Source organism: Bos mutus, chromosome X, assembly GCF_027580195.1.
Source record: "Bos mutus isolate GX-2022 chromosome X, NWIPB_WYAK_1.1, whole genome shotgun sequence".
NCBI classification, from domain to species: Eukaryota; Metazoa; Chordata; class Mammalia; order Artiodactyla; family Bovidae; genus Bos; species Bos mutus.
Genome location: NC_091646.1, coordinates 110,239,419 through 110,255,839, shown reverse-complemented (window position 1 = coordinate 110,255,839; position 16,421 = coordinate 110,239,419). Strand labels below are relative to the sequence as shown.

The window sequence follows — 16,421 nt, the reverse complement described above, 5'->3', positions numbered from 1 at the left end:
TCTTATTTTATGACTAATATTCCATTGTATATGTGTACCTCATCTTCTTTATCCATTCATCTGTTGATGGACATTTAGGTTGTTTCCATGTCTTGACTATTGTAAATAGTGCTGCTATGGACATAGGGTTTCATGTATCTTCTCAAATTATAGCTTTATCCAGGTAAATGCCCAGGAGTGAGATTGCTAGATCATATGGCGACTATATTTTTAGTTTTTTGAGGAACCTCCATACTGGTTTTTATAGTGGCTACACCAATTTACATTCCCATCAACTGTATAAGAGGGTTCCCTTTTCTCCACATCCTCTCCAACATTTAATATTTGTAGACTTTTTAATGATGGCCATTGTGACTTAGGCATTATTTTTTGATATAAACAAAGGTGCAAGCATCTTCACTTTTACAAGGTTAGTTATGGTTTCCAAAGAGTCTGCATGTGGTCTTTGTCTGCTATCTTTACTCAGACATGGAATAACCAGGAAGAGGTAAGTCTGCTATTGGCTAAGCACTTAATTCTGTATGTTTGAAGTTCAATTCAGTGAATAAACTGAGCATCTGATGTGTACCAGATCACTGACCCCCACCCCAGAACTTCTGACTTACTAGGTACAGGGTGGGATCCAAAATATTCCATTTCTCACAAGTTCCCAATTTATGCTGATGTTGCTGATCTGGAGACCACACTTTGAGAACCAGTGATGTAGGCAACACAGAGGGAGGTCTGAGACATGGTCTCTTTAGGGATTTGCATTCTCTTTAGGGAAACGAGGCAGGCTCAGGAAACATTTAACAGCAGAAAATATTGTAAAGTATTTTAGTATTCATTCATTCAAGAAATTGAGTATGTACTAACTACATGCCCAGCTCTGGTCTAGGTGCTGGGGTTGGTTACATCAGGGAACATGATAGACAAAAACCCTTGTTCTCATAGGAGAATTTTAGTAGGAGAAAGCAGACAAGAAATAAAATACATATACCACTAGATACTCTTGAGTCTTAGAATGGAAAATCAAAGATGGTGGTAAGAAGTATCAGAGGGTATTTGAAATTTTAAATAGGTGGTCAAAGAAGATTTCCTAATTCCATCATTTGATGAGTATTTATTGAGTGACTATTATGTATCAGGTACTGTTATAGATCATGGTGATACATCCATGAATAACACAAATAATAAAAAGGACAGGTCCTTATAGAATGAATACACTTATTTGGGAGCAGGGAAATCTGGAATTCGGGGTGTTAGCTGTCGTCAACTGATTATGTGAGTGAATGGCTCCTTGCCCTCTCTGAGCCTTGGTTTCTCCACCTGTTAAATGGAACTGTTGGACAAATTTTCAAAATAGATGAAGTCCTATACATCTCTAAAGCTACAGGATGCTAAGTCCTTTAATTGTGCAGTCACTAAGTCATGTCTGACTCTTTGTGACCCCATGGACTACAGCATGCCAGACTTCCCTGTCCTCCACTATCTCCTGGAGTTTGCTCAAGTTCATGTGCATTGAGCTGGTAATGCTATCTAACCATCTCATTCTGTGCCACCCTCTACTCCTTTTGCCTTCAATCTTTCCCAGGATCAAGGTCTTTTCCAATTAGTCGGCACTTCACATCAGGTAGCCAAAGTACTGGAGCTTCAGCTTCAGCATCAGTCCTTCCAATGAATATTCAGGACTGATCTCCTTTAGGATTGACTGATTTGGATCTCCTTGCAGTCCACGGGACTCTCAAGAGGCTTCTCTGGCATCACAATTCAAAAATACTAATTCTTTGGCACTCAGCCTTCTTTATTGTCCAACTCTCACATCTATACATAACTACTAGGAAAACCACAGTTTTGACTATAAGGACCTAAGTCCTTTAGGCAATAAGAAATATGTAAGAGTACTTGAAGAAAGCTTTGTAGAAGAGGAAAACCTGAATGTTTTTCATAGTCATACAGGAGTTCTGAGGTGTGGGAGATGGGAAGGTAATTTCAGAAGAATAATATGAGCAGAACCATGGAAGCAAGAATGGGAGCCACAGGTTCACTGAAGAGTAAGGAGGTCAAAGGGATTTCATTGTAGAGTAGCTAAGATAGTTGGATAGGAGGTAGATGTTCAGTAAAGATGAGGTGGGGGCTGATTATAGACAGTCCTACATGGGAACCTACTGAGGATATTTTTTTGATCAGAAAACGATACCATTATATAGTCAAAGTAGTGTTTTAGGAAGATAAACCTAGAAATCACAGTTAAGTCTTCAACATTCATAATTTTTTTCCAAGAGATGATCTTTGAATCATGGAGAGTTAAAGCCATGCTTTGTTTTATGTCACTGCTCAGTGATAATATTGGTATCAAATGAATTTTGATGTCTTTTACCAGCCCTAAACCAGTAAAAGTACTTGAACCAGTAACATGTTACTCATTAGAGTTAGGTTTCAAAATTTTGGGAGATTAATTAGGGTAGAAAATTCTTAATGTTTATATATTTTTGTATTCCTTGTTATCCCATGAGATATATGATTGAATAGATATTGGGTTTATTTTCAACCAGGTACACACACACACTCTGTCTCTCTCTCTCTCTCTCTCACACACACACACACACACACAAATAGTACTCATTTAGAGTGATGCAAATATCTCTAAGACTAAGCTCTTCCCATCTGCTTACTTGGACATAGATAACACAAGGCAATATTTTTGGAGATTATTCTCTTATTTTTTTTTTATATTTAATTAGCTGAGGAATATCCATATCTGTTGTGCATTTGCCTTTCTCAAGGCTGAAAGTAGAATCTTTACCCTAAAAGCAATTAGTCTAGAAGTAACTAAAATGATAGGGGTTCACTGTTCAAAACTTGGGTCGTGGAGACCCAGAGAAAGGTGTTTCAGGCAAAAATAGAAGATATGGGTTGTGTAAACACTCCAACCACAGCAAGTTTTACATTAACTTTCAGATCAAGTTGTACCTTCTTAGAGACATAATGGTGAATTTAACAAATCATGACAGACCAAATTCACAAAACTCTCATTCTTTAAGCGTAGTTTAAACACAAGTTGAATATGACCTGTAAAATACTTAACTGTCTTTGGAATAAAATAAGCAGAAGTGACAATGATGGCTATATTACAGTGGAAAGTGATGATTTTCCCTTTCATTTTCCAAATTCTGTGTAATATTGCTGGATGGTCTATTTTAGAAAGTGGCAACTTTCTTTGAAGTTGTCTTGAAAAATGAGGCACACCCAGGCAGAAGTCTTTCAGCGTTGCTGTTCAAAGAAAGCCACAATGGCTACAATGTCTAAAGAACTTTGGGATCATAGAACCCAAAGGGTTACTGGGTCACAAGGGTGATATTTTTCCCTTTTGTGTATATATGATTATTTCTTTTTCATAAACAGGGGATGGAGAATTGTCGTGGGAACATTCTGATGGTGATATCTTCAGGCAACCTGCCAACAGAGAAGCAGTAAGTGTGAATAGCTCAAATAATTCAAGACTTCACAGCATCAGGCCAGACTGCCCTCCCTCCATGGCTACTGTCCCAGCAATTCCATAAAAGGACCTATCTCTAACACCATTTTTCATCCCTGTCCTCAGAAATTTGAATGCCATCATCACCAACCTGGAACCATTTAAGTGTGTTGTGTAATTGGTAACCGAGGCCAGGACATGAATACAAAAAAATCATAGCCCAGCCTTTAGGCACCCTTCGTCTAAATTAGAAGTCATCCTTTCAGGATGACTTGCCAAATATTTGTCTTCTGTAAGGAAGGCAAATCACTACCCCTAGCTCAACAGTGAGGACCTTCTGTGGGATTGCAAGGTAGGTGAGCCCATCCTTTGGGCATAGGTACCTTGGACATGTTCACATAAACCCTTCCCTAAGTCGTAGGCTCCCAGTCATACAGCTGGAAGAGAGGAAGGGTAGCAGCCAGATTCCCTTCCTCTACCTGCAGCGTCTTCTCGTTTTCCCTCTTGGTGCTAATCTCAAAATAACTCTTAGGAGTGGTCATCTCTCTCTATGTATAGTCATAGCATCTCTTATTCCTTTTTATTTTGAAATAATTAACAAGAAAGAAACCCTCCAATAAATATATGTTTAAGTACAGTGACACTCCAATTCTCTAAAAATCAGCAAGGCAGATAGTCCAGTTCAAATGATCTATCATATTTTGGGACTTTATATATAGAGTCCATATGTGATTGTATGAAATCATGAGTGTGCAACTTTTGAAAATGGTAAAGCATTGTAGAATTTAAATAATCTTTAATTTCATAAAAAATGCACAAAAAGTACAAAATAAGAATCTTATTATCAAAATATGATAGATCATTTGAACTGGACCATCTCCCTTGCTGATTTTTAGAGAATTGGAGTGTCACTGTATTTAAACATATATTTATTGGAGGGTTTCTTTCTTGTTAATTATTTCAAAATAAAAAGGAATAAGAGATGCTATGACTATACATAGAGAGAGATGACCACTCCTAAGAGTTATTTTGAGATTAGCACCAAGAGGGAAAACGAGAAGATGCTGCAGGTAGAGGAAGGGAATCTGGCTGCTACCCTTCCTCTCTTCCAGCTGTATGACTGGGAGCCTACGACTTAGGGAAGGGTTTATGTGAACATGTCCAAGGTACCTATGCCCAAAGGATGGGCTCACCTATTCATCATACCCTTCTACAATAGAAGTATGTGTGCTCAGTCACTTCAGTCGTGTCTGACTCTTTGCAGCCCCATGGACTGTAGCCCACCAGGCTCTTCTGTTCATGGGATTTCCCAGGAAAGAATACTGGAGTGGGTTGCGATTTCCTCCTCCAGGGGATCTTCCTGACCCAGGGATCAAACCCACATCTCCTGTGTCTCCTGCATTGGCAGACGGATTCTTTACTGCTAGCACCACATGGGAAGCCCACAATAGAAGTAAACAGAGCAGTCAATGTAGAATTATTTTCATAAAAGCAAGACAAAAGGAGACAGCCTAAAGGCTATCTCTAGGGGCTTGGTTAAATAAACCCAGCCTATGGGACATCATACAGTTGTTAAAAAGAATGTGGTACTGAACATCAAAAGGCAGTAAAGTGGAGGGAGCGCCAAGATACAGTCTGTAAACAAACAATATACAATACAACATACAACAACAACAGACAAACAGGATACAATGTATACTGTCATTTACTTCTGTAAAAATTGTCTGTGCACATATGTAAATGCATATTAAAAGATCTAGAAGATTATATACCAAGGTATTAAGAGTGATACTCTCAAAGGGGTGCAAGTGGGCAGGAAGAAAGCTGCGTGCGTGCTCTATGCTCAGTTATTTCAGTTGTGTCCAACTCTTTGAGACCCCATGGACTATAGCCCACCAGGCTTTTCTGCCCTTGGGATTCTTGAGGCAAGGATACTGGAGTGGGTTGCTATGCCCTCCTCCAGGGCTCTTCCCAACGCAGGGATGGAACCAGTGCCTCTTAGGTCTCCTTCATTGGTGGGTGGGTTCTTTAACACTAGCGCCACCTTTGTGTTGTATCTTCTGTATTATTTGATATATTTCAATGAGCATGAATTAGTTTTGTAATAAATTTAAATGATTTTGAAAATTTTAGGAATTAGTTCTCAACAGACATTGTATATAAGGTAAGGAATTATAGGTCAGGCCCAAGAATCGTGAGGGTGTGGAGAAAGTGTTGATCCAGGACCTAATAAAATAATGAGTACCAACACAACATCTCAGTGTGGCAAAGGTCATCACATGTGCCACTTCTGACTTCATGTCCCCAGCTTGCCAACGCCCTCAGCAGTGAGATTAAAGGATTTGCATTTGTTTTATTGCGAGGTCATATTCTTTTCAAGACATTCCTGTTTCCAAATGAGTAGAGAAGGATTTGTGGGTGGAGTGGAGAATACTCTGGATGTCTTGAAAAAAACAGCACTCCTGCAAGAGAGAGTGGGCTTTTCAGTTTGCGGGTTCCTATAGACCCCAAGGAAGGATTTTCTCCATCTAGCAATATACCAGCTTTATACTAAGTGAGATTCCTTCCAGATCCTGATAGGAGAGGATATCAGTCTCCCTGTTCTGTGTTGTGAACTTCACTTTTTTCTCAGCCCCAATTTTTTTTTTATCATGGTATGATATTGAGAGTGGCTAAGTTAGTCACTGCCAACCAGATGCCATTCTAAGCCAAATTTAGGTCTCAGTCACCTTAAGCTGGGTGCCTTAGCCCCCAACACTAAGCACTGTGGCCCACTCGGTGGTTTTGCTAGTAATGCCATTAATTTTCATTTCTTCTTGACTTCATCACAGGCTAGCCCTGCCTCCATCGTTGTATTTCAGCCTCATTTTATTGTTCTTCTTAAACTGCTAGTCACAGAACTGGACTTAATCTGATACTTCCCATAGCTAAAAAGGTCAAATGTAGAAGGCAGGACCTTGAAAGAGTTATAAATTTTCAAAGGAGGTCAAGACCTATCTTTAGAAACAAATATTTGGGCCTGGTAGGCCAGCATGTCCAGATGGTTCCACTTTATTATAAATAAATATTTTCCTTTGTTCTACAAGGGATAGATACTGTGGGATATGATTTAAATAATAAATAGCATCTGTAGTAACAGAAAAGTATGTACCTGGCACATAGTAGGCACCCAATAAATATGTGTTGAATGAATGGGCATAGAAGGTGGAGTGAAATGTATGTGTGTATGTTGTAAAGATGGAGGGCAGACCATTCCTTAATGTTGATTTATAGAAATTTCTCCCAAATCAGAGAGAAATTCTTCAAACTTATTAGAAGGTAAGAGAATCCCTTCTGAATACCCTTTGCAGGCCCATGGGAGGGAAAGAAGGGCAACCCTAACAACACATTTCCTTCTTTGTGGGATTTTTTTTTTTTTTGGCATTGCACTATGTGGCTTTTAGGATCTTAGTTCTCTGACAAGGCATGGAACCCATGCCCCTTGCATTGGAAGCTTGGAGTCCTAACCACTGGACTGTCAGGGAAGTCCCAACAACACATTTCTGATTCAGTAGACGGTGCTCTTTAGTAGACTGTTCCTATTCCCAGAGAACCATCACAACCTTGGGTCAACAGAAACAGAGCTGATTGGTTTATTTTGCCAAGTGGGCTGAAAACCCTCAGTTTACCAAGTTTTACAAAATGCACAAGTAGGAGAACCTGCAATTCAGTGATGACTCCTTTGTAAAAACTTAAAATGGTTTCCGTTTGATTTCCAGCTCTTAACTTTATATAAACTGGTCCTTGTTCCATCAGGGGAAGTGTGTGTGTGTGTGTGTGTGTGTGTGTGTGTGTGTGGTATGTGAGTAGAAAGAAGTAGCCATAGTGTGGAAAGCCAAAACATGAAAGCAAGCATAATTTTGTTTTGGACAACAGCCAAACTCTGATTTTGCCCCCAATAGATTACTCAGAGATTTACCATCACCAATTCTTACCAAAACTGAAAGAATTTGGCATACAAACAATGTGAAGCACATAAAAATCCGTGTCCCATTCACATTGTCAGAACAGTGCTGTGGATAGGAAACTGGCCTGAGTGTCTCCCAGACGGGGATAGTACTAGGTTACTCGTGACTAAGATGTCATGTGCTTGTGGCTATGTGGATTAGAATACATTCAGAAACATTTTTCACATTAAACTTTTTTTCTGTGTAGGCTCACTTGCGACTGTAAGAGATAACGCAGAGAGATGGTGTGTACACTTTACCCAGTTTCCCCAGTGATGCGTGTGCACGCATCCTCAGTCGTGTCTGATTCTTTTTGGTCCCATGGACTGTAGCCTGCCAGGCTCCTCTGTCCATGGAATTTCCCAGGCAAGAATACCCCAAGAGTGGGTTGCCATTTCCTGCATTTTCATGCTACGTTGCTTCAGTCGTGCCCAATTCTTTACAACCCCATGGACTGGAGCCTGCTAGGCTCCTCTGTCCATGGGATTCTCTAGGCAAAAATACTGGAGTGGGTTGCTGTGTCCTCCTCCAGGGGATCTTCCCGACCCAGGAATCGAACCTGCAGGCGGATTCTTTAGCACACACAGTGAGTGCACTTGCAAAACTGTAGCACAGACACAGAAACATGAAGGCATTTCCAAGGCCATTTCTACACTTTCATGTTTCCTGTCTCTGCCAAAAAAAGCCCATATATCTTAGATACTGGAACAAGCCAAGAAGAAATTCCCGGGTAGCTTCTACCATGGCGGGGGATTTTCCAACACCCGGAAAGAACTGTGTAACAGCCAGCTCAGAAGCCCAAGATATTTGTCAATCCTGCAAGTCAGTAAATCAAATAATACCAAAATATTGAGCAGAAGAAAACAAAGCCTCGCTATGTGATTGTTTCTACCTAACTGGTTTTGACCTGCTTCCTCAAGCAGCCTATTATTCAAGACTGGTTTTAAAGATAAGCTCCAATTTCACTTACAACTCCAAGGTGTTAATGCCTCTTTCTCCTTCCTGTTAAGTTCCCAGGTCAGACAGGCCTCTGGTAAGCCTCTTTCCTTTGTTCAAGGGAAGGACTCTTAAAGAACCATTACTCCTAAATCAAAATCACACATCACCACCCCTACCCTGGGGCCAAAACAGAAGATCCTTTATGTCAGTGATTCTCAACCTGTGCTTCACATTATGGTTCCCTGAGGAGTGTCTAAAAATCTCGTTGCCCAGGCCTTACCCCAGACCAATTCAATCAGAATCCCTGGGGGTGGGATCAGTATTTTTACGGCTCCCCCAGGTGATTCTCTGTGCAGCCAAGGTAGAGACCAGTGGTGTGTGTGGTTGTGAATGCTGTAGCAGACTTCTATATAGGAGAGAATTTTTCTTTGCAGCAGCTTTTAAGCAAATATTTGTGGACTCCTGAGCTTAACCAGATATGATCTCTCTCACGTCCCCCTCCTGTTAGCCTTCCTCTCTCCTGCCCTGCTCTCCCACTCTTCTGCCATCTCCCAAAACTCGGCCTTCACTTTCGCCCCAGATTAAGTCCCTCTTCTTCTTGGCCTCAGTTTCTCTGTCTGTAAAGCAAGTCTTAAAAGAGATGAGGTTTGGAGAGAGCTGGGCTGGCCTCTGATCAAAACTCCTGAGGTTTTTGTGTGTGTGTGTCATGAATCATTTTTCTACCCTTATCATATGTCCAGGCTCTGAGTCCCTGGTACCGAGCTTTTCATTTTGTGTTTGCCCACATGAATCAAAGAACTCCTTGTACTTGCAGCTTATCCTGGGTCAGCAATCTTCTCTCTCAAATTCTAGCCCCATTGAACCCCCTCGTTTCGGCATCAGTAGGACACCCACCAGCCAAACTGTCCTCTCTTTGGCAACTGTATTCCTTTGGCAAAACTTTACCAAACTCTAGAAAGGACAGAACAGTCTGTAATGGCCTTTGTGGAATGTGAGTTGATTGTGGCAGAAAAAGACATATGAGCCATTGTGGGAATGAAAAATATTTGCACTGAGAATACTGTCTGTGTGCATGATAATAAATTGATGTAAATTCTTATTGTGTAAGTTTTTATAGCAATGTACCAGCATGGGCTTTTCTTGGATATAAAATTAATGTTCTCTTTCTCTTACTCCAGCTCCTATTCACTCTCTCCTTCTCCCACCAAGGCCTTCCCACCCCCTAACCAGAAGAGTAATAATAATTCCCAAAGCTAAATTTGCTACGTATGTATCTATAGAGCATAACTATAATAAATGTTTTATGGGATGGTGGGGTCAGGGGACCCCATAACTACCATCTCAATGTTCCCTGATATTTCTGTCATTGAATATAAGGATCTTCCTTTTTAATTGCCTGGTTCTTTCAGGGGATCCCCCTTCTCTTACCCCTGACAATTACCCCTAAAACACACTATTATTTGGTTTTAAGCCTTAAGGTTGTAGCCTATGTCCATTCCATTCTCCTCTACCCCTATTCTACTTCATCTCCTGGATGAGGGATGCATAGCAGAATATGGACTCATCGTGTGTCTTGAACCCTTGCTGAAAGAGCAGTGATGGAGTCATCTGTACTACAAGACTCTAAGCTTTCATGAGGGACTGCAGCTTTCCTTGATCCATTCAACAAGGCTCTGATGAGCACCTTCTAGAGGCTGGAGACTATTTTAAGGCACTGGAGATACAGCGGTGGATACAGCAAAGTCTTCACCTCTGGAGCTGACATTCTAGTATCATCCTACACAATCAATGCTTCTGTCCATAAAACGTCTGGGGTATCTGTGCCCTGCTGTGTGACCTCATCTCATTGCCTGCATCTGCCTGCATGTCAGTACCTCTTATCCAGATGAGACTTGCCTCCTGCCTCTTCCTCCTATCCAGTTCACCCTACACATTATCAGGACTCAGTGTTTTGAAACACAGCTTTTTTCCCCCCCATACTTAAAAAGAAAATCCCTGAAAGACTTCTATACTCTCACCTCTATTGCCTACCAAATAAAGTCCTCGCCCCTTAGCCTGTCATTTCAAGTCCTCCACGATCTGGCTCTAACCCACTTTTGGAACGTTATCCTCCAACTGTTCCCTTTTATGGATTCTATGTTCTCTGCTACACCTTCTCAACTTGGAAATCTCTGCCTGAAATATTCCTCACCAAGTCTGCCTGTAAAAAGTCTGCTTACCCTTCATGGCCCAGGTCACAAACTCTCCACGACTACAAGTTCTCTGTCTTGGTCTTAATTTACACAGCATTTTATCCTTATCCTTTGGCCTCTATCACACTCTGCCTTGTATTGCAGGCAACAATCTAACTTCTTAAACCCAAAGGTGAGATTCTTGGGAACAGGAAAGATACTTTACCCTGGGGGATTATGTTCTCCCTTGAGGCTAGTCTGTGAATCTAGTCCAGTCTCCTACAAGGAGAGAGACATCTCAGCAGCTACCCGTGCTGTTCATCCTACACATCCCAATGTCTCTATTGGGTTTGGGTGGACATGGAGTTAAGATTAGAGCTCATCACCAAAACTCATCAAACAACCTCTAAGGTAGCTAGATTCGTCTTGGTCTCCTCATGGGCAGAATCGGAGGGGGCTGAGTTTGTCCTTTTGTCATTTCACAGAGGCATTCTTACCACCGCTCACACTATGATCCTCCACCGAGCCGACAGGCTGGAGGTCTGCCCCGCTTTCCCGGGGCCAGAAGTCACCGGGGAGCACTCATGGATTCGCAGCAAGCCTCGGGGACCATCGTGCAGATCGTCATCAATAACAAACACAAGCATGGACAAGGTAAGGGACAGGCTTCTTTGGTACCACACCCAGTCGGGGCCTCAGCGGCCCCAGTCTTTGGAGGACTGGAGCTAGGAAAGGACCCTTTATCCCGTGCATATCAGACATTCCCACATGGATCACTTACCATCCAGTCTACCGTGCCAGCGTGGACAAGCAGCTCCAGGGGACTGTCAGTCCAAAGGCCATAGTTTATATTTCAGGCATATCTGTCCTTAAGGACAAAAGGTGAGAAAGCTGTGAATCTAATGCACCATCCAGCATTTTATCCCATGCCCCTGGGGCTTGAAAGTCATTTGGGAAAGTTCACTGGGGCTTTAACAAGATGAAAGGTGGTTGGTTTTCCACCCGAACACCCAATCTTCAAAGGTACTCAGCTCTAAACGCTTCTAAATTTCTCATCCGAACCTTAGAAATAGCAATTCTTACCCCTCGTTGCCCCAGCTTCTCCTGGGACTCTTGAAGGTACTTATTCCAGGCTCCACATGCAGGGATTCTAATTCATAGGAGGAGATTATGCTTAGAAATGAGTAATCCATTGAGAAATCCAGAAACCTCCTGGCTGAGCCACAGGCAGACTGATTAGGTTAGTACCACTGTGTAGCCCACTCAGATGACCAGCTGACTACAGCAGGCACCCACACGAATCCACAGCCCCATTCCCTCCTGCACATAGTTCTCCACTGAGACCCTGCACCGCACCTCCCTACCCCACCAGTAGTGGGGTGGGGAGAGAAATTCAATCAAATAATTGACTGCTTCTTACTTTTCTAGGCATCCTGTCAACCAGTTCATCAGAGCACAAGCTCAGCTGGTTCCTTATTATGAAACCACAAACATGTTTTGTTTCCTTTAAAAGAAAAACCAAAGACAGTTCTCTGAATGGGTTAAAAGTAATAAATTATTAAACCGAATGATTGAATAACATGGGTGAAAAACAATCCGTTAAAAGAACCCCTACTATAAATTTCAACAAAGCTAGTCAGGCCAAAGCTAGTTGATCACATCTGTTACTAGTTAGATGTAAATTTCAGATTACAGATTTTAAAAAAAATTAATTGCTTTTGAAACTAAGAGGCTTAAAAGAAGAACATTCAAAATAAAACTCTTAATAAAAAATGGTGATCTATTAGCAGAATTGGAAATATTTACTATTGATCTGGGTTTGATTTGAAATTTATTATTTTGAAATTCCAAGGCATTCTGATATGAATTTACTAAAGGAGGAGTTTAGGTAAAGATGCAGTTTGATTTTCAATCTTAAATTGCCTTGAATAGATTCCATTTGCTCTGAAAGAATTTCAAAGTCTTAAAAAACAGGAGGGGAAATGGACTTTGAAAAATCCTAAATCCCATAATTTCCACAGACCTCTTCATTTTCAGGGCAGAGGCTCATCCCTTCATTTCTCCATGTCCTACAAAAGCCCCAGCTGGTTTACATTTATTCGTTACCGCCATTAATTTGGACTCAGCCGTTCTCTCCTGACCTTTTTCTATTATAGTTCATTGGAGAGTCACTTGTGCCCACCTCCAACTCCCAACACCCCAGCTGGATGACTCAAAATCATCTTGAGAATTTGTTGGTGAGGAGAAGGCTGTGTTTTACCCTAGAGAATCGATCTCACTGTATTACTTTCAGTGTGTAGGCTCTCACCTGGTCTGGATGATTCCCCTAGTCCAAATGTTTAGGGGAGAGGTAACCTGGCTCTCCATCACTGTGGGTCCTGCCTGCCGTGCTTCTGTCCTTCCTGCTGACAGCATACTCCTCTGAGATACATCTCCTCTGTCCCTTGCTAGACCCCAAGAGGAGAAACAATAAGACCCCATCATTCTTGGGTCCAGCCTAAGTTTTCCTGAAGCAGAGTCTGCACCCACGTGATCACATTGTCCAGAAGGGAATGCCACTCTCTGGAGAGGAGAGAGAAGAGGGATGAACAGGAGAGAGAACAACACATCTGGTCCATCTTGTCCTGTGATTCCATCCTCACTTTATCTTTCTGTAATTCGGTTCCTCTCTGGTTTAGGGTCTTTGAAATCTTTATATAGATTGACCTGTTAGAGTGCCTAGTACTAGAACAGCTCTTACAGAGGATAGGAAAAGGCAGCCAACATCATCCATATTTCCTAATGTGACCCAGTGGACTTGAAGAGAAAGAAATAGCCCAGTGAGTCATCCTTCTGAGGCCATTGTCTTGCAGCCAAATCAGTCAGTTCCTAGAAACGCCCCAAGTGGGGCTCCTTCTCCCACCCTTGCCCCGCCTTAAGTGATAGGACCCACCCTAGAGATGTTGTTGATTTCAGTGCCTACAGGTCTCCCCGGGTATGATGAGGTGATGGGAATAATGAGAAACACACCCAGTCCCCGTCATGGCTGGAAATCTCCAGAATGTCTCAGCACTTTCCAAAAGGAGAGAACTCATTCTCAGACCTCTCTGTTTGCAGCATGGGCAGGTCTTACATCAGAGCCTAGCTCTGTGCCTTACCTTAGGAGTCAGATATGTTTTGGTTGGTTTGCACTGAAGGTTGTTCCTCTGACGCTTTCCCTTCATAGGCCCCACGGCCTGCAGCCCAAATGCTTGTTCTTACAAGCCCCACCCCCCAAAAAAATAACATGGAGCTGGTGACTTCTCTTCCACTCAATAAATGTGAGATCACCAAAAGGTAGCTGGAGGGCAGGCAGTGATTCACTGTAGCCAAATCTCTACAGCCACTATGAAGAGATGGGATGTTACCAGAAGATTAGAGGCAAAAAAAGCTACCTTCCACCATTTACCCAGGAGGGGTGGGTCCTTTCCCTCTCAATCTTGTCTCAGCACTTTCTTTCCCATGTCAGAGAGTAAGCTAGCACTATTACTCTCCATACCCACCTGTGTTACTAGATCAGATTCTCATAGCATTTGACCTGAAGGGATTTGCTTCAGGATCTGGAAAAACTCGGCACTTTGAGAAGAGCAGTAGTGTTTGCTTCTAGCCTCCCCGGGCAACAAACCTTCCTGGGAGATTTTCATCCCTAGAAGCACATCCACTTGGGCCATCCCAGTCCTCTGTGGAACTGCAGGTCTGAATGCAGCATTCTAGGAGGTTCCTTATCAGACACCCAGGACACACAGAACTCTGCTTTCATGCATCCATTCATTCCTCCATTTAGAAGATATTTATTGATGGCCTACTGTGTGTCAGGCACTTGTGGGCATCCAGAGACCTGTTGAAGATCTGGAATAATTGCTGACAGTGGAACAAGGCCCACGCTCTTTTTGGTTACAGAAGCTGCTCTGTGAACCTATCTCTATGGCCACAACAAGAATGAAGGATGCTTGATGTCTTAAGGGGTTCAGGGCTTGGGTTCTGAGTACAGGGGCCCATTTCAGCTCCCTAGCCTTTAATTTCCAGTCCTGCGTTCTCTTCCAGTGTGTGTTTCCAATGGAAAGACCTATTCCCATGGCGAGTCCTGGCACCCAAACCTCCGGGCATTTGGCATTGTGGAGTGTGTGCTGTGCACTTGTAATGTCACCAAGCAAGAGTGCAAGAAAATCCACTGCCCCAATCGATACCCCTGCAAGTATCCTCAAAAAATAGACGGAAAGTGCTGCAAGGTGTGTCCAGGTAAAAAGGCAAAAGGTGCGTTGGTTGGAAGCCCTGCCTTTGGTTGACCAAGATTCCCCACATAGTCATCCTCAATGTTCTTTGAGCATCAGAAACCTGCCATGTAATTGTAACAGTAATAGTGCTACTAATTGCTAATAAGGAGCTACATTCGCTCCCCTTCTGAAGAGCTGATAAGGTGGGTGCTTGGAAGACACTGACTTACCAGAAATTGGCTGGGGATTTGCTTGTGTCTACCACACCTCTGAACCCATGTAGCCATAAGGACTGAACTTAAACCTTGCTTTTCTAAATCCTAGAGAAGTTAGGTTGTTGTGATTATTAGGAAGGACAATAGCCGCCTCCGTTAATATCACCATTTAACTTGTCAAAGCACAATTACCTCCATTTTCTTTTGCAGACAGGACTAGAAATGGATGAGGTACAGTGGAAGGAGAGTGGGTTCTGGTCCTAAGCTGCTGTGTGACTTTGGAAATGTGCCAGATCAGTTGATATCCAAGCTTCCTACCAGTACTAAAATCCTATGATATTATCATTTCTCTATTAAAGAAAAGAAAATTAAGGTGTATAAAGTGAAGTGACTTGCCCACAGTCACAGAAATAGATAATAAAACCAAGGTTGGAACCCAGGTCGCTTCCAGCCCATTGTTTTTTCCAGGCCAGTAGAAGATGTGAAGTGTTTGTTTGTTTGTTTGTTTGTTTTAATAAAGGCAATCGATTAGTTAAATGGTGGTTTTGACACATGAGCTAGAGGAAAACACAGTCCATAGTATTGGGGTTGACAGAGTACTGGATTGGTAATCAAGCATTCTGGCCCTGGCTCTGCCACTGGTTTCCTGTGTACCTAGAATGAGTCACTTCACCTCTCTGAGCCTCAGTTTCTTTCTCTATAAAGTGAGAGAGTTAGAAAAGATTTCTTATGGCTTTCCCAGCTCTAACATTCTAGGACTGAATGAATTAGTCACTTCCAGGCACATGAATTTGTCATTTCTTATGTTTACCTGCAAAGCATTATTGTAAACATAGATTCAAAAAAAAAAAAAAAAAAACAAATGTTTTAAAATGTAGGCAAAGAGTTAAATCATTTATTCAATTTAGGCAATTCCTCATGAGTAGCAGGTAAACACGAACTTAGTCAATGTATATATGTATTTTGAGCATCTTCATGTAGGCCAATGGTTCCCAAACTTCTCTGCACCTTGGAATCCCCCAGAGAGCTTCTAAAAATACCTATGTCTCATCCCCAGTGATTATGATTTAAGTCATTTGAGGTGTAGCTTGGGGTTTGGAATTTTAGAAGACCCCCAGGCCTTCTTGTCTGTAATTTGCAGACAACTTTGGGAACCACTGCTGGAGGCTCCGGTTGGTTTATGGTCTTGCTAATCAAAGTATGATTTCTGGACCAGCAGTGCCTGGGAGCTAGTTAGAAAGGCAGGTTCTCAAGTCCCACCCCAGACCAACTGCATTTTAACAAGGTTGCCCAGGTGATTCCAATGCTCATTAAAGTTTGAGGAGCACTGATTTATAGCACAAACAAAATCTTTCTTAATGTAACAACCTTCATCTTCCAAAGTGAACAGGGGGCAATGTGTGGATAGGAAGGCCAGGAGC

General features: G+C 42.1%; 1 protein-coding gene across 1 annotated transcript in view; it reads left to right on the top strand.

Moving 5' to 3' along the window:
• Window positions 1-16,421, top strand: part of CHRDL1 (chordin like 1) — a 126,531-nt gene that overhangs the window by 97,371 nt on the left and 12,739 nt on the right. Inside the window, exons 6-8 of the mRNA XM_070366617.1 lie at window positions 3,385-3,452; window positions 11,039-11,207; window positions 14,616-14,825. Coding sequence (XP_070222718.1) covers window positions 3,385-3,452; window positions 11,039-11,207; window positions 14,616-14,825 — 447 coding nt within the window. The remainder of the gene's footprint in view (window positions 1-3,384; window positions 3,453-11,038; window positions 11,208-14,615; window positions 14,826-16,421) is intronic.